This window comes from Numida meleagris, chromosome 5, assembly GCF_002078875.1.
Source record: "Numida meleagris isolate 19003 breed g44 Domestic line chromosome 5, NumMel1.0, whole genome shotgun sequence".
NCBI classification, from domain to species: Eukaryota; Metazoa; Chordata; class Aves; order Galliformes; family Numididae; genus Numida; species Numida meleagris.
Genome location: NC_034413.1, coordinates 18973609 through 18996143, shown reverse-complemented (window position 1 = coordinate 18996143; position 22535 = coordinate 18973609). Strand labels below are relative to the sequence as shown.

The following is a 22535-nucleotide window of genomic DNA, read 5'->3' as shown; positions in this document are numbered from 1 at the left end:
CCCCTCTCCAACATGGCGGCCGGCCTTCATCTCGGGGCGCAGCGGACGCGCCGCTCAGGCTGCCGGCCGCACGCACGCACGTACGTACGTACGTCGTAACGCCAGCGCGTCGGTGCGCGTGCGCGCAGGCGGCACGTGGCGGCGCAGCATGGCGGAGCGGCGAGCGGTGCCCAGCGACCTCTTCCCCTTCGTGCTCGCCTTCCTGCGCGAGAACCGCTTCGAGGGTGCTGCGCGCGCCTTCGCCAAGGAGGCGGCGGCGGTGAGTGGGAGGAGGGGGGGAGGGAGAGAGAAGGGGGGGAGGGAGAGAGGAGGGGGGAGCGGGACCAGGACAGCGACCGCGTGTCCCTGCGCTTGCGGCTGACGCGTGTCTGTGTGTCCCCGCAGAAGGAGCAGGACCCCAACGCCGCCTCGCTGCTGGACATCTTCAGCTACTGGGTGAAGTGAGTGCTGCCCGCGTGGCGAGGGGGTGGGGGCTTTTGCTCGGGGCTGCCCCCCGCAGCTCCGTCCGTATATCTCCCTGCAGGTCTCCTGCCGCCAGGAAAAGAAAGCTCGTGCCCAACGGGCCTCAGGCAAAGCGCACAGCCGCCTCGAGCAGCAGCGAGAGCTCCAGCGAGGAGGAGGAGGAAGCCCCACCTGCTAAGAAGCCAGGTGAGGGGGGAAAAAGAGGCCGCGTTGAGTTGGGAAGCTGACCCTGCTCTGGGTACAGCGCAGTGCTTGTGGCTCGGGTGAAGCGATTCTGCTGCTGTCAGAGAGCGGGTTAATGTTCTGGTCTTAGAATCATAGAATTGGAAAGGCTGGGAAAGACCGCTAAGATCATCTAGTCCATCAGCCCATCCCCACCATGCCCATTATCCATGTCCCTCAGTGCCACATCTCCACGCTTCTTGAATACTTCCAAGGACAGTGACTCCACCACCTCCTTGGGCAGCCTGTTCCAGCGCATTACCACTCTTTCTGAGAATAAATTTTTCTTGATATCCAAACTTAATCTCCCCTGGCACAACTTAGGGCTGTTTTCTCTCATCACTATTACCTGGGAGACCTCCCTAGTCCTGATGACTGCATTGTTTCATATACAAGCCAGGATGGCATTGGCCTTCTTGGTCACCTGGGCACACTGCTGGCTCTTGTTCAGCTGACTATCAACCACCACCCTCAGATCCTTTTCCTCCATGCAGCTTGTCAGGCACTCTGCCCCAAACCTGTAGGAATGCATGGGGTTCTTGCAATCAGAGCTCAGGACCTGGCACTTGGTTTTGTTGAAACTCATACAACTGGTCTCAGCCCATTGATTCAGCCTCTCCAGATCCCTCTGTAGAGCCTTCCTACCCTCAGGCAGATCAACACTTCCTCCCAACTTGGTGTGGTCCGCAAACTTACTGTTGATGCGCTCAATCCCTCAATCTTCTTCCTGGCGGCTCTACTGCCTGTGCTTCCCATTTCTGTTTTTGGTACATTTTGATTCTTGGTAAGTGTGAGCTCCTTATCCAGGTATAAGTTAAAAACTGTTGCACAGCATTGCAGTGGTTCTCTTTGGAAGTCTTCAGTGGATTGTTGTAGAAGCTGGAAGGTATACAGTTTCAACAACAATGTCAACATTCAATTTGTGGGAGCACTTCTCATGTGGGGTGTTCTTGCTGCTAAGTCTGCTTTTAATTATGTGAGTAATAAGGGCTGAATGAATCTAGAATTGTTTTGTATTCTTGTACTGCTCTGCATAGCAAACAGAAGCCTGGGTCAGTGTTACAGTCTTCACACATAGCTTACTGACGTTAATAGATCATTTTACCATGATATAATGCTAATGCAGGATATATGTATGTGGGAAGTGTGAATTGGATTATCACCATATTTTGTGCCTTACTTGCAGCTAAAGCAACAGCTGTAACAAAGGCAAAAGCAGCTCCTCCAGCCAAGAAGGCAAAGAGCAGCAGCGAGGACTCCAGTGATGACTCGGATTCAGAGGAGGAGGAGGAGGAGAAGAATCCAGCAAAGGTCAGCCTTCCTTTTCTAGCTTCTTCACTGCATGCTGGATAATGATGAATGATAGCAAATTTGATCAGCAAAATTTTCCCTGAAACTGAACTTGCTTTTCATGAACTGCAAAGCACCTGGACTGCTGGAGGTGCAATGTGTAATAAGATGTTTCTGTAATGGGCAGTGTACCATTCAGATGGATCCTCTGGAAAATTCTTAGAATCATAGAATCATAGAATTAGCTAGGTTGGAAAAGACCTACAAGATCACCTAGTCCAACCATCCACCTACCACCAACAACCCCACTAAACTATGTCTCCCAACGCTATATCTAAACGTTTCTTGAACACCTCCAGGGACAGTGACTCCCTGGGCAGCCCGTTCCAGTGCCTGACCGCTCTTTCAGAAAAGTAGTATTTCCTAATGTCCAGCCTAAATCTCCCCTGGCACAACTTGAAGCCATTCCCCCTCGTCCTGTCACTAATTACAAGAGAGAAGAGGCCGACCCCCAGCTCACTACAACCTCCCTTCAGGTAGTTATAGAGAGCGATGAGGTCTCCCCTGAGCCTCCTCTTCTCCAGACTGAAGACATTCATTTCATGTCTAGCAACCATTTGTTTCATGTTCATGTCTGTTCCTGGCTCTTCTCCCAAGACTGTCAGTGCTTGAAATTTTTTTTTTTTTTTTTGTTTAAGAGAAAGATTCTTTACAACTTATACATATAACGGATTTTTGTCGTTTTCAGTGCAGTCATGGTCTTGAGAAGTAGAGGCGGGAAAAACAGTGTAGCATTTGAGGAGGCAAACCAGGGTTGTCTGGTCAGTTTTTTCAATCTTTAAACTAGTCTGATCCTCAGAGAGAACTCAGTGCTAGTCCCAGACCTCCCTCCTTTTGAGAGGGAAGAACTGGAGGCTGAAGAGCAAAGAACGTATCCTTTTGTACTTCTGTGAGGCTTCCCAGAGCAAAGCCAAAAGGAAAACCATTATTCAGAGATTTTCAAACACCAGCTGTTAGGCAGTGAGTTTTCCAGCTGTTTAAACTTTCTTATTAGCCTCTCTTTTGTTTTCTTTGCTACAAGGGCTAATCAGTTTTCTTCCTTTTATTTAGAAAGGTGCAAAACCTGCAGCGAAGCCAGCTGTAACCAAAATCCACCCTCAGAAGAAAGCAGAGAGCTCCAGCTCTGACTCCAGCAGCTCAGATGAAGAAGCACCAAAGAAACAGCCACCAAAACCAGCGACACCTAAAGAAGGTATCTCCTTGATTGCATGTTATGAGTGTGGGTGCACAAAAAACTGGAGGAGTGAGGCATACATGTTAACGTAGTCTGCAAACCTACCATCTGTGCCATTTGTATTCTAGAACAGTCTGCTTCCTGCACGGAGCTCATGTAGAATTGATTGTAAGTGAAACATCAAGTCATAAATGAAACATCAAGTCATAAAGGCTGTATTGTTTGCATAAGTAGCTGCAATCAGCAACTTTAGTTGCTTGTGTTGTGCTTTTATCAGTGTCTTCCCATAAAGAGCAGAGCTGTTAACTATGAAGTTAACAATAGGTTAGAGTGAACATCTTACTGAAAACCGTCCCTAAGGTTGAAGAAGAGTAAAAACAAAAACTTGACAGTACTTACCTTAATGGTTCCTTATTGTCTTTTCTTGTGTTTTTTCTCTGTATGATAGTTTATGCTGAATGTAATGACTCCTCAATTCGTAGAGCATATTTTAAAATATTGCTTTTTACTTGTCTCAAAAGGAAGTAAAGCTGCTAAAGCAACCACCAAAGTGGTCAATGGGAAAGCACCAAGCAGCAGCAGCAGTAGCAGCAGTAGTGAAGATTCTGACGAGAAAAAGGCTGCACCGAAAAAGGTAGATTGGACTGTTGAAAGGCTTTTTTAAAATTCTGTAGTAAAGTAGGGAGATTAGTGTGATGTCTGTCTTTCAGGGACCCGAAATAAACAGAGTAGGACACAAACTGCCTGGAAGCTGAGTAAAGCATTTACAGCTCGTAAGAAGCTTTTTCCTTTTTATGTTGGGATTATGCCACAGAATCATAGGTTGGCTTAGGTTTAAAGGGACCTTAAAGATCATCGAGCTCCAAGCCCTATGCTGTGGGCCAGTTACCACTCACCAGATCAGGCTGCCCAGGATCCCATCCAACCTGGCCTCAAACACCTTCAGAAATGGGGCCTCTACAGCTTCTCTGGGCAGCCTGTGCCAGGGCCTCACCACCCTCTGTGTAACATGTTCCTAATGGAACGTGTCCTAACGTGTCCTGTCCATGCCGTGATTTTCCACTGCTGCTTCTCCAGGAAAATGTTTCCTTGCTTTTTAACCAGATTGTAGTCTCCCTTGTATGTTCATTTTTGCATGGATTCTCTATGCTTAGCTACCCGTGCTCTTTAGCCAGACGAGATCCCAGTTAAGGATTCACACAGCAGAAAATAACAGCGGAGTGACCGGAAAGGTTATGATACTCATTTGTTTCCTGGAATTTGCATTTGAGGATCTTCTGTAATCTTTCTTCCTTTGTGTTCAAAGTTTGCTGCCTCTTAAGTGAGACATAGAGTTAGAGATTTACATCCAACTGTCTACCTGAGTTTTCCATAGTATGTATTTTTTTTAAACGTGTATTTCTTTCCTTCTTGTGTTAAGGCTGTTCCCAAGAAATCTGTGCCCAAACCTGTAACCATACAGTCATGTCCGGGGAAAAACAAGCCTGCCAAGGAAAGTTCGAGTAGTGAAGACTCTTCTGACAGCTCAGATGATGAAAAGCCACCTGCAAAAAAAAAGCCGAAGTCTGGTAAATGCTAAATACCATTGCTTCTGTGTGTGAGAGTACTTCTTGTAGGACAGCAGGACTTACCAACTGACAGCCACAGGCAAATCTTGATGCACGCAAAGTTCTGAGCACTGCTGGTTTCATGAACAAGAAGCATAGCTGCTTTTTCCAGTGTGCTTCTGGGGCTAAGCTTAAAATTCAGACCTTCTCTCAGCAAGGGATGGAAAGTGGGAGAGATTCGGACTCTGCTTGCTTGTCTGCATATCCACTGTTCAGATGGCCTTTTAAGGACCTTATAGGTTTCCTGTCTGTCAGGATTTGGGAATTAATTTGCCTGTAATTTGGTTATCCTGTAACTGCAATTTTTAAACTATTTTAATTTTTCCCTGAAGTATCCAAGGCTGTTAAGTTGTGGTTCAGCTGATGGACTAAATGAGTTTCTGTTCAATATAGTGTAGTGCTTTTAGTATCCTCTAAGAGGGTAGCTAAACTCACCCCACTGCTACCCATTGCTTCTACTGCAAGGGTAGCATTTCACCTGAAGGACTGTTTGCGTTTGGATGGTCCTTTCTGGAGCATGGGGTTGGACCTGATGATCCTCAAGAGTCCCTTCCGACTTGGGATATTCTATGATTCTATATAGGAGAGATGTAAATGGAAGGAAGTAGCAGAAGTGATGTATTCTAACTATAACATCTCAGACATGCTGCTTGCATTATCATATGGGCATCTGAATGGTGTTTCTCTCCAGGTCAGTACAGTGCTGTGCCACCCCCTCAAGCTGTGCAGACAAAGAAAGTCCTTGCCAAGGTTCCTGTGAAAAAGGCTCACAGCAGTGACTCTTCAGACAGTAGTGATGAGGAAGAACAGATGCCTCCAAAGGGAGGAACGGGTATGTTGCGAACAGAGGAGGCTTCAAAAAAAATGTTACATGGTGTAGTCAGTGTTCTGGCAAGTTTTTTGGTTTCCATGAAAAAGGCATATGACAGATCTATGCTTCTATTTGCTTCTCTGGAAGTTTCTGAGTAATTTGAACCTATCTCATACAGAACACAGTGTATAACCTCTGTATATGACTGTGCAGGTTAGATTATTTACACATGTTGGTTTGAAAAGTCATTGGGATCTTGTTTCACTAATTTGAGCCAGGTCCACTGCTGGAACTGGCCGGGTCCTTGCTTGGCTTCTAGTGTGCTGGCTGAATGACTGGTGTACTGAACAGCGAGCTTTCTGGAAAGGTTTAGAACTCCAGACAAAGGTTTTGTGTAGATGTGCCTGTATTAATTTTAGACTTGCTCTTGCAGGTAAAGCAGCAGTAGCTAAAACAATCGTTACCCCAAAAAACAAAGTTGTGACTGCGAAGAAGGCTGAATCCAGCTCAGACAGTGACTCAGGTAATTCAAGAAATGATTTTGTTTTCTGTTAACATTTTTGTTGGCTAAGTTGGTTTGCCATGGTGTGTCTGTGAAAAACCGTTAGCATATGAGCTTAGAAGTTTTGCAGTCTCCACAAGTTGTGAAATAGAGAAAGACCCTGCTGTGCAGAGTGGATCCTGATCGTGAGGCACCAGTGAGACCATGTTGCCAGGTGGGAAGGGTGGGGGCATCATGTTTCTCTAGGAGGGTTCATGGTTAGTCTTTTGAGGGTCCATATCTTAAGCTTTTCACTTTCTGTTACCCTGTTAAAGGCTTTGGGAGAAGTTTTGAAAATAAGATAAATAATTCCACCGTACCAAGCTGAGTATAAATTCTAAAGACGCTTTCTAATGTGGCCCTGCATAGTGCATTTTTCTCCTCATATTTAAAGGTCTCCCGATTTGTTTATCTCAATGTTTCTAATGCTACAGTAGGGTTGTACAGCTAGCACTAGACTGTGATCCTTTAACAAGTGTCAGGAGATCTGTTTTCTGTTTTCGTTGTCTAGTTCTTCAGAAATAAATAATGATTTGTTTACTGTTGTGAAGAAAGCGTTCAGAGGTGTTGGAATAGATCAGGCATAGTATTCCAGATTACTGTCAAAAAGGTATAATTGTACTCAGAAATCTCCAGTCTCATTAGCGGAATGTTTGACGTACGAAGTAGAAAGCTAAAATGAGCTACCATCCTATTGCCTCTTCACTGCTCCTCCCTTCTTAATTTCTTGCCTGTTCTTTGATCTGTATCGCTTATTTTCTTAACGTTTCTTTTCCTTGAGTTTGTTTTTGGTGATATTAGTAATTTCTTTTTCTCCAGTCCCTTACTCCTTACCTCCTATGCTATTTTGCAAATATTTATCTGCTTCTTTGTGCATGCGTTAATGAACAGCTTACATTTCTATTTGTGTTCACTTCTCCCAAGAAGGAAGATAGGTGGAAAGATGATTGCTGTCCCCTGTCCATTTGGGAAGCATTCATCAGATGCTGCTTATTGCAAGCTATCTGTGGTTCAGCACATAGCCACAACCAATTTCCCTTTTTGTTTTCTCATGAGTTATGTACATGTCATTACTAAAGTAACTTGTACCACAAGGTTATTAACTGAAGGAATGTACTTCTTTTGTTTAGATTCTAGCTCTGAAGATGAGAAGAAAGTAGGGAGTAAGCTCTCAGCTAAACAACCTATGATAAAGAATACTTCCAAACCAGCAAAAGCAGCTGCCAAGCCTGGACAAGCAAAGAAGGACTCCAGCTCCTCCTCGGACAGCTCAGGTATTGGGATAAGAGAAAAAAGAATTACCGTATGCATGTTGTACTTGAGAAAATCTGTGTTTCCAGCCAGGTATGAGGGTGCAGTTGGATAGGGAATGCCCACTGCGGTGTTGTTTCAAACAATTAAAGAAGTGCACTGTGTCAGCACTGAGTTTGTTAACTTCATGTTGAAGGGCTGGGTGTTGAATTCTTGTTTCCATTCTAGATTCTGATAGCTCTCACAAGAAGACACCTGTGAAGCCTGTGGCTAAAGCAGCAACCCCTGTAGCAAAGAAGCCACAAGCTACTGCAAAGAAAGCACAAAGTAGCTCTGATTCAGATAGCAGCTCCAGCAGCTCTGAGGAGGAGGAGAAGAAGAAAGCCCCTCCAGCTAAATTAGCTGGCAAAATGAGTAAGCCAGTGTCCAAACCAACGCCAGCGCCCAAAGCAAGCAGTTCTGACTCTGAGAGCTCAAGCAGTGAGGAGGAAAAGAAACAAGCAGTGAAAACAGCCAGCAAATCTACAGGGGCAGCAAAAGCAACCGTAGAGAAGAAAGCGGCTGCATCTAGCAGTAGTAGCTCTTCTGATAGTTCCAGCGAAGAGGATGAGAAGCCCAAAAATTCTGGGAAAGGGGCACAAAACAGTTCTCAGACTGCTGCCTCCACAGAGAAACCAAAAGCATCCACACCAGCAGCCAAGAACCAGAAGTCTAAGCCAGCTGGTGACAGCAGTAGCAGTAGCAGCAGCGAAAGCAGCTCTGAAGAGGAGAAAGGAAAAGCAAATGGAGGTATTACCTACGGTCTGGGAAGTGGGTCTGTCAGTCAATATGTTACAGAGCTAAACATCAGTGGGAGCCTTAAAAGGTATTCAGTCTACTTTTTGTGTCATGTTATATCATCTGGTGCAGTACTGAGAGGGAAGGACCATTTTTTGATCCGTCCCGTTCCTTTTTGTCTACATTACGTATCTCCTGGCAATGGAATTTATGGGGACGTGAAGCTCACTTGTGTACAGTTGCTAGTTGCTGACTGTGCATGCACCAAGTTATTAGTAACTGCTAAGCAGACTGCTGGAGTACCCTCATCTGTGTTGTGAATGGATCACCGCAGGTGTTGTCCCAGTGCACAATCTCAATCTTTTTACATACAGGAGGGAGAACACTTTCAATGAACTAGAGGTTTGCTCAAGTATGTACTGTGTGACTCCAAGAACTGGCAAATTTTAACTGACAGAACATTCTCCAATTCACTAAGTCATTAATGTAGAAGTACTCAATTACATGAAACTTGTCTTCACCCATTTGGATAGGGTGGCAAAATCCTTGCTGCTCAGGGTAGCTATTGTTGTCAGTCTTTTTTGTGGGGGGATAATGTAAGGACTGATTCTCACATGTTTCTCAAGACTGTATTTTGGGGGAGAGATGCCTCTGCCTTTTCCAACATAGCAGTTACTTGAAGTTTTACTACTCTACATCTAACAGGCGTAGTCAAGAAGAAACAGAAGAGGGAAGATGTTCAGGAGTCAGAGACACCAGACAATAAAAAAGCAAAGAACAAACCTAAAACACCACATACAGTTCCGAAAGTGAAACGGGTGAGTGAGAGCGAGCTGCTGATTGGCAGGAGAGGTGTCTTTGCATGCTGAAATAATAGGGTTCTTTTTTGGGATTTCTTTTTTCTTTGGGCTTGACCCATAGGAATTACTTGTATTTTTGCCCTTTCCTCAGGTACTTGAATCTTGTTTGGAGAACCCTAGTTAATGCACATAATGCATAATGTTATTCTGGCAAAGGCTGATTGGATGTGCTTGCCCAGGAGCATCCCTGTGCTACCTGATCTGAAGAATGGAAAATATAATGAATCTGAGAAATTGTTAAGGTTTTAGGTGACCCGTACAGGGACAAGGAGGGAAGGAGGTTGTTCCTAAGGGAAGGTCATGTGCTTGTATGTGCTTAGTGCATCTCATTTTCTTTAATAGGCAGCTTCTCCTTTCCGACGTGTAAGAGAAGAAGAAATCGAGGTGGATGCCCGTGTTGCTGATAACTCATTTGATGCAAAGGTATAGTTAGATAGCGCTCATAGTGATAACGCTTGACCTCTGCAAATATAGGTCTCCAGAGCAGCTTTTTGGGCAGTGGCATGGTGGGAACTTTTTCCACCAGGAGGTGCTGTTAGGAGGCACACGAGCACTGTGCACAAGCACTGACTGGAGGAGTGTGGGAGGGTATTGTCAGGTCCAGTATTCCTGTACTGGCGCTTACTGGGCAGGATGAAGGGCAAAGTGTTGCTTGAACTCTCTCAGATGTTGGCATGAATTTCTTCTTCATTTTCCCCTTCATCCCTCACAGAAAGGAGCAGCTGGTGACTGGGGTGAGAAGGCTAACAATATCCTGAAATTCACTAAGGGCAAATCTTTTCGCCACGAGAAGACGAAGAAAAAACGAGGCAGCTACTGTGGGGGCACTATATCAACCCAAGTAAATTCAGTCAAGTTTGAAAGCGAATGAGAATGTTTCCTTGAAAATTTGTGAACCGTCTGCTCACCAGAATCACTTGGATGGGCACATGGATTTTATGGACATCAAGCCATCCTGGAATGCAACCTTCCACAGCCCCCTGTGGGGCAGGCAGCTTCAGTATGGGGATGTGGGAGCATGGCCGGACGTTTCCCTCCTTCATTTCTCTCTAATACTGGTTTAGGCCCCTGATATGAAACCATCCTTGAGCTGGTGTTAAACGCCACTAGGGTGACCTCCAAGACCTAAATTTTCTAGTCTTATTTTAAAAGACAGTAATATTTTTTTTTTTTGTTCCAGTTTCCTGTCATCTAGTAAAAGGGAGAATTTGTTTCCCTCTAACTTAACCCACTGTTTCTTTTTCAGCTAGTTTAACTCAGATACCTGTGAAGCTGCAAGTACTGTGATTTGCCTTTGGCTGGTTACACTAAGAGCAACAACACATTTGAACCCTCTGTCTGTAATCCGCACCCATATCTGACATTTCAAATTCACAGTTGCAGTGTGTCCAGGGTTTTTATTTTCTGATTGCTTCATATTGCAATAAACTCCTACCTTCCTCTTCCCTTGATTCCTATTGAGGGTACTAGCCAGAGTAGTTAAAGACGCTGAGTAAATTCATCTCAGTAGCTGAGGAATCACATGTCTTGGAGTTACAAGTTGGCCAAGGTCTTTACTGTACTACTGTGGCACTTTTGATAAGGCTTACATTGGGAATGCAGCCAGGGAGTGGAGATAGCCTTCATGCAGTCAACAGCTTCTGCTGTCATGTTGGAAAAGTGTCTTTGGCTCAGCAGAAATCCTTAAGGAAGCAGAGAAGATGAAGTCTGTGGTTTTGTTTGTTTTTTTTTAAACCCAGCTCTGCTTTTTGCTGTGGTTTGGGATTTTTTTCCTTTTTTTTTTTTCGTTTCCAGAAGCTTTGACTGCAGCGTGGCACCACTCTGTTCTGTCTGAGCATATAACATGCCAGTTTGTGCTTACTCAGCAATGTGCCACACAGATTGATCATAGATGAGATGAATGTAACATTGATGCCTTAAATTGCCTTGGGTTAAATCACTTGCTCTCTTTCAGCTGTTTTCTACTTGTAAAGTCCCTCTGAAGAAGCAAAATGCCAGTTTCCCATCACCTTGTTGCACATAGTCTGGTGATGTGTTGCACCACAAGTTCTGTAGTGTGAGTGGAGTCCAAAGTTCAGTAATTGCAGCAGAAAGTGAGATTTCATAAGCAACTGAGATGGTCTGAAGGCTTGCTGCTGTTGAAAGATCTCCCTTTCCCTCCATGAGGTGGATTAAGTTAATTTTAGCCAATGTAGCAGTATGCTGAGCACATAGCCAGTATGAGTTGAACAGTGTAGAACATCTTTGGGAAAAGGGGCAGTAGGCTGTGAGATCTCCTCCCCCCATGCCATGGCACCACTGCCCCTCAGAGGCTGTTTCCATGCCCTCCCAGGGGGCTGCCAATGAGAAGAGCCCTGCTGCTGCAGGAAGCCACAGTTGTGTGCAAAGCAGTGTCACACAACTGAGCGTTGCTTACAACTGATGAGCCAACGTTGTGTGCCGATGCTGCAACTTGTTTCCATGAGCATTTTCAGGACTTCCCCTTGGGCTTGCGCAACTGGGCTGGTTGCTGGATCCTAGGCAGCCTTGCAGAGCGGCCTGGGAGGGCACAGCAATCACACAGCATTCAACATTGGAGGCCAAAGGAAGGTGGGAAGAGTTTTTGCCTGTGCTAGGGATGAGAACAAAACCTTGCTTATAGTTTGTCATTTGCCCTCTTCTATTTGAACTCTCACTTTGTAACTGTTGAAAGAAACTTTTTAAAAACTGTTGTGCTTGGGGTATTTTATGTGCGGGCACTCAAGTGTCTCCGAAAATAAAGATTGCTGCCTTTGTAATCTGTGTGCATTTGGTGCGGGTAGCTGGTGGGATGTGGTGGGAGGGGGCGGGTGGCGTGTCTCAAAGCTGCAGCACTAAGCCTGGCTGCCTCTGTTTGCACCCAGTTCTTGCACCCTGAGTTGGGCACTCAGCTGGAGGTAACAGGCCTTCAGAAAGGACTGGTGCCTGCACAGCCGGCTGGTGGGCGCTGCTGCAAGAAGCTGGGAGAGAACAGAAGATAGAAGGTTATTTACTGATGTCAAGGCAAGCTGAGGCTTCTTGAGTCCCCTTGCACCAGCACAGCCTCTCGGCTCTTCTCCAGTGCTGCTGCCAGATTAACCTTGCGGAGTTTAGCAACATAAATTGGGTAGCACCAGCTTGTGGGAGTAAAAATAGGCACAACTGGAAAACTCTGGGTACCTATTAAAGGCGTAATTTGTGTTCCCTTTGATGCCTTCCTGCTCTGTGACAGCCTGCGCAGGGTAAGGGAACGCCCTGATGAGGAGGGCTTGCTGGAGGTCTTGTGCTGCTGCTCCGGGGAAGGCTGGGAGAGCAGAAGTGCCGTGCTGGCTTGCACTCTTGATTAATGCCGTTCATCGGTCAGTCCGTAACGATGTCTGCCTTGGTGGAGCCACTGCCCTCCACCTCGAACGTGCTGTAGGAGGAGGCGATGTAACGCTGCACGTGGTCTCAGCAGCACGCGCAGAATGTTACGGGCCCCACCGGAGGAGAGCTCCGGGCCGAGCTGTGCTTTGTGGCGCTCCTCAGGAGACTGCTTCTGGCAGCTGCAGGGCAGGCTCAGCCTACATCTCTGCTCTGCCGCCGTCCCGGGGTTAGCCCGCTTCCCACGAGCTGTTTCATCTTCGGTGGAGCCGCGATTAACGCTGAACAGGACTGACAGGACAGTCTCCCCTGGGGCGTGCCGGGCCGGTACGGGAACCCTGCTGCACAGCCACCATCCTGCCCCCGTCCCAGCCCGGAGAAGGCTCTGGCCCCGCGTGCCCGAGCGGCTGCAGGGCCCCGGCGCTGCCCCCTCCCCACACTCCGGCTCTGCCCACCCGCGACCGCGGGGGCGGCCCTCCCGGCGCTCCTCCCGCCCAACCCGGCGGGGCCGGGGCGTGGCGGAGCGGAGCAGCCCGGGGGTTGGGGCCGGGGCCGCCGCCGCCGCCCCGCCCGCGCCCGCCGCCGGCCGGCATGAAAGGGGAAGGCGGGCGGGTGCTGGCCGCTCTCTTGCCTCCGCGCCGCCGTTCGGGCCGCGGCTGTGTGCAGGTGGGTGCCGGGCTGGGGAGGGCTGCGGGGGGAGCCTCGTGGGGCAGCGCCGTGGGTGTCCGAGCGCTCCGCTCGCGGGAGAGACAGGGTGCTGCGGGAGCCCCGCTGGAGGGCACGAGCTGGGCACCCGCCTCGCTGTGCGGGTCGGAACCTGGGCACCTTGACGCTTCAGCCTCAGCGCCGCTTGCTGTATCTCCCTCTCAGGGACCGCATCTCAGGGGCGCCTTCTCTCCCCTCCTTCCTCCTCCTCCTGTTCAGCCCTTGTTGGCGGCGGCTCGGCTAGGTTCCATTCCATTCCTGCTGTGAGCTCAGAGCCAAGTAGACTTTTTGTGTTGTGGATTTTTTTGTTGTTGTTGTTTGTTTGTTTGTTTTATGTGAAGGCATCAGTGGTTTTATAGAAGATGAGTCTTATCTCCAGTTTCTCTTTCTCTGTAATTCTGCTAAACGTGGCCCGACTTGTCTGGCAGGGCTTTATCAATCCCAGGTGCTTCCTACACAGGTTGCACAACCTCCTGGGATGCATAATGATTTCTTCCTTTTAATGTGTTGCGCCTCCGCAGCAAGGAGCCGAAATGATAGAGCAGCACGGGGAAGGCTCTCGCTCCTCCCGCCCTTCTGCGTGCTCCTCTGAAGCTCGCTGCTCTCCTGTCCCTCTGTTTCCCTCTGCAACCTTGGGAACCTGTTCGACCTGAGCATCCTACAACCCGCTTTTAGCCCAGAGCGTGTGCCGAGCTGCTATGTGCGCTTACCTTAAGGTCTGTGGCTCCCGTGAATGTTTGGAAAGGGCTCTGTCAGTTCCTAATGCTCGCAAAGGGCCTTGCTTCATCTGCTTCTATGTCTTGCAGCCACATTGCAAACAAGAGGGGAGCCTTCCTGCAGGCCTGCCAGTGCAGCACATGGTGCTATAGAGCTGCTCCAGCCCTGCCGGCAGGCACCCAAGAAGTCTGTGCACAGGGGGTGGGAGAACCCATCCCGCCGCACGGACAGGGTTAGTGTATGGTCCAAGGTCAGGAGGGAAAGCAAACACATGGCACTGGGCACCACTGGCTAGTCTGAGTTCTAGGAGTTGTGCGCTTTCAGATGTCCTGACAAACCGATGTACAGACTTTAATTTCTCCTCCCAGTTGTTGTGGATCGTCTGTTCTGTTCAGGGCTGTGGTTCACTGTTGTGAGCTACAGGCTGCCAACGTGCTGCTGGCACACAGATCCCTGCCATGCCTGCACAGCTTCCTCTGTACCACCTTCATGACCCAGGAATGCTGTTGGAAATGGCCTCAGGTCTTGAAAGTTCTAAACTGATTCAGGACTGCGTCACTCTGTCCAAAATGGATGAGGATGAGCAGAGCTCTTCTGATGCTATTGTGCGGAAGTGGTGCAAGGCATTGATTGCTCTGATGTTCACTTGGTTGCTGGTGTGGTTCCCCCTCTGACCTCTGGGAGATTTGGGCTTTGCTCATTCTTGTGCTGCTTGTGGCTGCCGTGAGGATGTCAAATGGGAAATGCCAGGAAGGTTCACTGCTCTGAGCAAACTCTCTGCATGCTGCTTGCTCTGCAGGTGAACAACATTATAAAAACCACAAAAAAAGCCACAGGGCTTTATCCAGCACTGTCCCCTCTAGGTTTTCATCAGAGATTCCTCAGGGCAGCTCCCACTGCTAACACGATGCTGTCCAGCAGCAGCAGTAGCAGCATTTCTCTGAGCCACCTGCCTGCATGGGGCTTGTGTTTCCATCCGTTAGCCACAGCTGGGTGGCTGCCATTGGCCTGGTGGTAGCAAATGGTGCTCTTTTCTCTGGATCACACCCAGCAGATGAGGCAAACTTTGGTTTCCTGTTCTAGGAGCTTAGAGCACCTGGGTGAAGATGCCTTTCAGTGCTTTGTTAACTCTTGAGAAGTTTACAGGGAAAAACACTTCTTCATACCATGGGCAAGAGTGAGGTGGAGACTAGAAGGCGGAGGGGGAAATAATGGAGCCCTGTGCATTTGGGTTTCCTAGTCCTAGGCAGGAAACAGGCAATAAAAAAGTACTGGAGGGGAAGGAGAGGCGTACAGCACAGCTTCCTTGCTACGGGGTCTTAGGTCAGTGCCCTTTCTTTGTGGGCATCTGCCTGGACTGCTTGCTGCCAAAGGTTTTAGTGCTTCAGCCTAATACAGAGCACTTGAATTAAAGAATCGTCTGTCTTTAGAGCTGTGGATGTTGGTTGCTTCAGTCACATTGATAATATATTCCATTAATATTGAAGTCCTTCCCTGTCAAACATACTGCACGGGGCCGATCTCAGCCCAGACAGAGGTATCCTGGGCTGTTAGTGATAACTGTGCTATTTGCATGGTTTTGCTGAGCATCTGTCATGCAAAGGGGAGAGTGTATTATGTCTCCTCATAAACCTTTCCCTTTCCTTTCAGTGTTATTTCCCACAGTATTCAGCCCCTAGCCCAACACTTCCAGACCACAGAAGCAGAGAATCTACCCACAGCAGGATTGTGCTCCGGTGCCCCACAGCTTGGTGGTTTCTTGTTGAAGACCATTTGCTCTCAGCCCAACAGTGGCTGTGGGAGTTGTGCTTGTGCAGCCAGAGGGCTGGGCTGCACCGATGCCTGCAGGTGCCTCTCTGGGCACAGGCAGGGCAGAGAGGTGCCCTAGGACCTCCAGCCAGTGCTGCTGGCTTTGGGAAGCCTGTTCTCACTGGCAGGGGGATGGGATGCTTTTCTTATGGTGCTTCTCTTGGTCCAAGTCTTGCTTCACCACATCCCCGCAGCCCCTTTGGGGCTTAGTGTGTGGGGCCATCCTACGTCCACTTACACTTGTTCCCACTGTAACTCCTTCCCCACCCCCTTCCCAGCAAGTCTGAACTGGGTCCTCAGGACATGGCTCTCCTTCTGACTGTTCCCAAATAATTACCATGTAATTCTTCTCCCAAAATAATATGAGGTGTGGGTGAGGCGTGTTAGCTTCCAGTGATGTAGCAACACCCCTTACACAAGAGAAACGCTGCGTGTTTCACTAAACTGGGAATGGGGTGACAGCTGTAGGAGTGTGACTAAGGGGTGTCAGTGTGCCCTGGGTGTTGCACGCTGTCTCTGGGACTGCTTTCTGGGGTTGCTCTCTCCTACTGCATCGGTATCCTGGCACCTGCTTCACCTTTCCAGCCCTTTCCACTGATCTCCCACAGCTGATCCATCACTGGGGACGGAGCAGCTCTCCACCCAGACCACTCTTGCACTCCCTGAGGTTGAGGTTTCTCCCTCAGACCTGCTGAGGAATGGGCTCTCTCCTGCCCTGCCTGCACCAAGCATGGTGACTTGCAATGCTAAAGGCAGAGCATGCTGCCCGGCTGGGCTCTGCATGCCTCCCAGGGCCGTGCTCCTGTGCACGGCCACTGAGGCCTCAGAGGCAGTCAAAAACAGAAATGAAATCCAGCTGTGCTGGTCCTGTAGTTGTAAACAGGGATGGAGCAGCAGGTCCCCCAGCTGGTGCTGTGACCCAGCAGGGCCCCTCCGATTGCTGCTCTCTGCAGTTGGCCTACCTGTTCTCAGGCCTGAGGAGCAGACCGGCACAGAGAAGAGGCTCTGAATTTCTGGAAATCACACCTCATGCACCCTGGTATCTGACACTTTTGTTGGTATTATTTGTGCTTTTTTTCCTTTTTCCTCCCTTTGGTGAACGCCATACTGCTCCCCTCTCCCACCTCACGAGCTTCTGGATTGCAGCTGCAGTCCCAGCTGTTAGTTGTCCAAGTGTGTGGCTGAGCCTTTTGTACTATATTGATGGCACATGTCTCTCCTTGCAGTAATGAAGATGAAGGTGTTACTGTGCCCTGCTGCTCTTCTCTTCATAGTGGCTGCGTTCAGCCTGGAGCCGTGCCGTTGTGCCAAGGTGCTGATCATGCCCACCATCGTCTTTGACAGCCACTTGCGAGTCTTCATGCGAGTGGCAGAGGCACTGACTGAGCGGGGCCATGACCCCGTGCTGCTGCTCCACGAGGGTCGGGATGTGGAAACCCACCTGCCCGCCTTCCGCGTGCAGAGGTACTGGGGCATCTTCAGCACGCAGAACGCAGATGCATGGGTGCAGGAGAAGATAAAGCGCGTCTTCCAAGGGAAGATGACTTCTCTGGAGATGTTCTCCTTTTTGGAGAAGTACCTGGAAAACTGTGACCTTGTGCTGGGAAACTCTACCCTTCTGCAGAAACTGCAGCGTGAGCATTTTGACTTGCTGCTGGTGGACCCCAATGAGATGTGTGGCTTTATCCTGGCTCACATCCTCGGTGTCAAATATGCTGTGATCTCCACTGGCTTCTGGTTTCCAGCAGAGATTGGTGCCACTTCCCCCATTGCCTATGTCCCTGAGTTCAACTCCCTGATGACTGACAGAATGAGCTTCTTTGGTAGGACTTGGAATCTCCTGGTCTACGTGATCACTCGTGTGGCCACAAAGCTGGTCATCCTGCCCAAGTTTGAACGTCTCATGGAGAAGCATGGGGTGGAGCCCAAGATATCCATGCTGGACCTTGTCCATGGATCAAGCCTCTTCTTCCTCTGTAATGATGTGGTGTTGGACTTTCCCCGGCCTACACTTCCCCATGTCATTTTCACAGGAGGGATCCTTGCTGAGCCTGCAAAGCCTCTTCCAGTGGTAAGTGCAGGAAAACTTTGAGCCATGGTTGCCTGTTAACCTGGGGAGATACTTGGTGCGAATCTTTTGAAGATCTGTGTAAGTGCTGTGAGGCTGTTTTGGTGCCAGCATGCAGTGAGGAGGTGGGGAGCACTGAGGACCATGGGGCTGCTGGGAGGGTACAGAATTAAGTTGTCTGCCATGAAGTAGGAGTCAGCTACATTGTCAGTGTAAAATGATGTGTCCTATAATGGCAGTGTTGTCTCTGAGAGCTGTTCACAAGTAGATTCTTCCTACATTTTAAGAGGAAGTAGGAAGAACAATCAGTCTTTATTGCTCCATCACTGCCTTAGATTAATCCAGAATTTCTTCCTTAATCCAGTTTCTCACAGGGTATTTCTGCCTTCAAGCTTGTAGCCTTAAGAACAAATAGGGGAGAGCTGTGTTTATTTTCTTATCAAATTCACTGTGGAGTCCCAAAGTATACAAAACCAAGGTATATTGTTTTCTCTTTTGTAAGTGCCAGCCCTGAGAAAAGCTCCCCAGGCATCCCAGAGGCTTTCTCTGATCTGTACCTCACTATCCCCAGTAATAAATTAAGAAGGACAAGCCCTTAAAGCCTCCAAATGAAGACAGCATTGGAATGGAGCAGATCCTGTCACCCATTCCTACCATTGCTTTACCACTTTTACAGACACTGTGGGGAAATAAGCTTGGATAATAGCACTCAGGCAGGTGGGTTGTCCTGCTGTCCCAACTAATAGACTGAAATAGAGATAAGATTCAAGTTTCACCTGATTAAAGGCCTGTGAAGATCTCTGCTGGCAGCTTTAGTTGTGACTGTGGATTCCTTTTTTGAAGTTAAAAGGAAAAAGTGAGATTAGGTGCTTTGAATCAGAAGTTCTCCAGATGATAAGTATGGCTGCACATTACCCTTTCCCCTGTGACACGGCGTGCAAGTAACGCAATTGATGTAGGATGCTCCAAAAGCTGTGTCAGAGAGTGACTGCCGTGCAGATCTTGCGAAACACTAGTTTGGTCCAATCTGGGCACATACACGCTTGCCTTATAAAGAAGGGTGTTGTTTGCTGTGGCATTACTCATGTGCTTCACAGCTTCCAGAACTTGGGGCACCTAAGGGAAGAGTGATGGAGATAGGTCTGGAGCCTGGTGGTAGGTGGTGGCTGTCATGCCAGCAGGCAGATGGGCGGGTCGGTGCCCAGGTTATGGGATGGCGACAGGAGAGAGGCCCTCAGTAGATCTAGGCGTAGCTTAAGGAATTTCCCATCTCTGCAGGAGCTGCGTTATGTAATTAAAAGATTTATTTCCTCATATCTGAAACATTGTGGTAGAGTTCCTTTAATTAGGGCACAGCGTAATATAGATATGTATTTGAGAGTTAAGAATCTTTGGTGGTTAACCATACTTCCCTTTGCAACTTTAATAATATTTCTGAAAGCCAGTTGTGAAGGCCTAACTACAATGGATAGTGTAATCCTCTGCTTCATGACTCATTGAAGCTCTATCAAGTAAAGCCAAGCTAGTACTTCCTCTTCCTTAACAGTTCTAGCAGTTGTATTGCTCAAAAGGAAACATGAGATTCAAGAGAAGTGAGAAACCAAAACCCCTTTCTGAAATCATCTTGATTCTTGGCTGCTGGGAGGGTTTAGGGCTCTTTAAGCTCTTCTGTAAAGAAGGGTTCAAGTCCCCAAAGTATCTAAGAAAGGGCAAACATCCCCAGAGAGTAACACTAAAATGTGTTTTGTAACTCTTGTATACAGTGATACTCAACCTTGTAGGTTACTAATAGTCAAATATTCTGGTTTAATCACCCTATTTTTCTCCTTAAAATCAGGGTGAGCTTTTGTGTTCTTTATGCCCTTCGTATTCCTAGACAGTGGATTATTTTTTCTTTTTTAAGAAAGAATTCAAAGACATTTTGAGAAACTTCCCTAAAATGCTTCTGACAGTGAGCTGGTACCTGGGGAACTTGAAGGTGGACGGAATCCATAGTGAGAGGTGCCCAGCCCAGGGAAAAGGGGAATGCTTTATTTGCTCCACAGCAGTTGTACTGGCTGATCTCTCCTAGTTTCCTTGCTTCCTCCAGTAAAAAAGAGATGGATTTGTCTTCACCTTTTCCATAGACTGTTCTCTACTGGCAGAGGCAGCAGGGAAGGGCTTTTCTCCAACAAGACGTCAAGTCGTCTGTGTGTGTTTTACCCACAGGGTCTGCGTCTCTGGGTGGAAGCAGCAGATGCAGGTGTTGTTGTTGTCTCCTTTGGCATCGGGATCCGAGCTCTTCCCAGCAACCTGGTGGAGAAGATGTCTGGTGCGTTCGCCCGTCTCCCGCAGCGGGTTGTGTGGAGGTGAGGAGGGAAACGGGTTTCCTTTTAATCCTAGCTGGATGAAAATCAGAGTTTCCTTTCCCTCTCTTGATCTGATTGAATTTGTAATTGTGTGTGTGTTTTTCTTTTCCCATCTTGTTCTTGATCTCATCCTACAGGTACTTCGGACAGAAGCCAAGAAACTTGGGTGAGAACACGCTCATGATGGACTGGCTGCCCCAAAATGACCTGCTAGGTAAGGCAAGGCTGTGTGTGTGTGCGCGCGCATGCGTGCATCACTAGCAGTGTCCCTAGAGTTTAGTCCAAACTACAGCGAAGATGTACAAGGAAAACAGCACCTGTGTGGGTTAAAATCTCCCACTTTGTTGCATGTATTATCTTCACCTAACATCTGTTTTGAAGCTGTATCTTGGCCCATGTCTCCCACCTCCTCTTGGCTTTGTTCAGCAAGTTTTAGGCTGCCAAGATTAACGTTCAATCTCTCTGCTCAGCATGCTTTGGTTTTCACTAAGCACACATCAACTGCGTGTCTTGAGGAAGCTACCAATAGCCCTGTTTTGATGCAGGAGGCACTGACCTGCTGCTGTTTCTTTGCCTGCAGGCCATCCCAATGTGAAAGCCTTCGTCAGCCACTGCGGGATGAACGGAATATTTGAGGCCATTTATCATGGTGTGCCAGTGGTGGGGTTCCCATTCTACGGGGACCAGTTTGATATCATGACCAGAGTGCAGGCAAAGGGCATGGGTATCCTCCTGGACTGGAACAGTGTAACAGAAGAGGAGCTTTACCAGGCTGTTGTCATGGTTATCACTGACCCCAGGTAAGGCATTCAGGTGCATCGAGCTCATCCTTGGTGCTGGTTGTATGCAGAGGCTGGTGCCTTTCTGAGATTTGCTGCCACACAGTGACACAGTGCCCCACTGTCTAATATGACAGACACAACTGTTAGTGGTTGTGCCATCCAAGAGCTTTGTTTATTTATTTTTAAATCAGCTGCTAGGAGCCCTCGGCTACTGACGTTAGAGTAAGTAGCTAAGGTGTTAGCAGTCGGCAGGTTGAAGGATTTGGCTGGTCACCAGATGTGACTAGGGCTGGGTGAGGCCTACCAGCACTGACTGCCCTCAGACAGCAACGATCTGCCTGCAGCCACTGAGCAGCTGTCCTACAGAGGGACTTGGGAACTGAGGGAGCCTTTCTAACATGTAACGTTCTCTGCCATAAGGGTGGTTTTGTGGGCAGATATGAAGAAAATCATGGAGGAAATGGGCCTCTTCCCCAAGGAATCACCTGTGCCTTGAAGGCACCACTGGATGTATCAGGCCATTTCTCAGCTCTGAAGCCCCCATCAGAGCAATAATTTCTTGTCTTCTTGCCTTGCAGCTACAAAAAAGCAGCTAAGCTCATCTCTGCTCTGCACCTGGACACACCGATGCATGCTCTCAACAGGACAGTGTACTGGCTGGAGTACATCCTCCGTCACAATGGGGCACCGTACCTCCGCCCTGCTGTCTATGACCTCTCCTTGTATGAGTACTTCTGCCTGGACATCTTGGCTCTCCTCCTGCTGTGCCTGGCAAGCATGGCATTTGTCCTCTACAAGTCTGTGGTGTGGTGCAGGAGGAAGGCGGCCAGCCCTGTCTACCAGAATGGCAATTGCATGAATGGCCACTTCACAGAACAGAAGAAATTGCAATAGCGGCTCAGCGTGTTCCAGGGCACATCCCTTCACTGTGAAACGAGCTGCTGCCATGCCAAGAAATGTACAGCACGCAGGCACAGCGAGAGGCAAGAGATCAGCGGGTCTGGATGAGAAGAGCCGGGGGGAGGGAGGACTATTGCGAAGGCTGATGTGCACACCTCTGTGTACAGCACCAGTGGGCGGGGTGTGAATTCAGGCATGGGTGGAAGTACTTGGCCAGGACGCTGGGAGTGGGGCATGGGTAGGGAGACTTCCAGGGAGGAGTACGAGCTGTTCCCTCCTTTTTGCACGTTGGTTTAGATGCTGGTGTTGCTCTTCTGGCTTTCTGCATCTCTGTGGTAACTCTGGAGGTAGGAATAGCATCTGGTTTGAGGCAGATGCTGTTTTTCCTCTGGCTTGTTACCAGGAGTCCTGAGAGCCAGGATTCCTTCATGTGCAGGTGAGGACCTGAGCAGAGCTGTGGGCAGGGAAGGGCACTGAAAGTATTGTTCAAAAGGGAATGAAATTGGTCTGTTTAAAGTTCTCTGGGTAAATGTTCTTCCTGCTTCCGTCAACCCTTTGCAATCTTGTTTGTGTTTGAGCTAAATTATTATTTTTTAAATAAAGTTATGTTCTTTCCTCCATGTAGGAGTGCTCTGGTCTTGGTTTAATGCAAGTCTTTGAGCCTTGTAACAAGATGTTCAGGCAGGCTCAGGTGCTTTTCCCTTTTTGTCACTGCTGCCACTCCTCTGTGTACCTCTGGGCCCCTACAGACTGCTGTCAGCAGCTCCTCTTGGCCTTCTCACAGCTCTCAG

General features: G+C 48.4%; 2 protein-coding genes across 3 annotated transcripts; both read left to right on the top strand.

The window, feature by feature from the left end:
• NOLC1 (nucleolar and coiled-body phosphoprotein 1) lies at window positions 23–11832 on the top strand. Its single transcript, XM_021398380.1, has 14 exons — window positions 23–259; window positions 385–440; window positions 524–648; window positions 1871–1995; window positions 3085–3226; window positions 3730–3842; window positions 4629–4776; window positions 5507–5647; window positions 6060–6149; window positions 7298–7441; window positions 7647–8207; window positions 8901–9013; window positions 9398–9478; window positions 9768–11832. Exons 1-14 carry the CDS (start codon window positions 149–151, stop codon window positions 9924–9926), a joined length of 2109 nt encoding a protein of 702 aa, XP_021254055.1. The 5' UTR covers window positions 23–148; the 3' UTR covers window positions 9927–11832.
• On the top strand, window positions 12949–22354 carry LOC110400413 (2-hydroxyacylsphingosine 1-beta-galactosyltransferase-like). 2 transcript variants are annotated; one of them, XM_021400269.1, is made up of 6 exons: window positions 12949–13081; window positions 16873–17717; window positions 19923–20062; window positions 20200–20276; window positions 20643–20862; window positions 21423–22354. In XM_021400269.1, exons 2-6 carry the CDS (start codon window positions 16875–16877, stop codon window positions 21736–21738), a joined length of 1596 nt encoding a protein of 531 aa, XP_021255944.1. In that variant the 5' UTR covers window positions 12949–13081; window positions 16873–16874; the 3' UTR covers window positions 21739–22354. The 2 variants fall into 2 exon arrangements, with proteins under 2 accessions (XP_021255944.1, XP_021255943.1); XM_021400268.1 differs by lacking the exon at window positions 12949–13081 and adding an exon at window positions 16580–16685.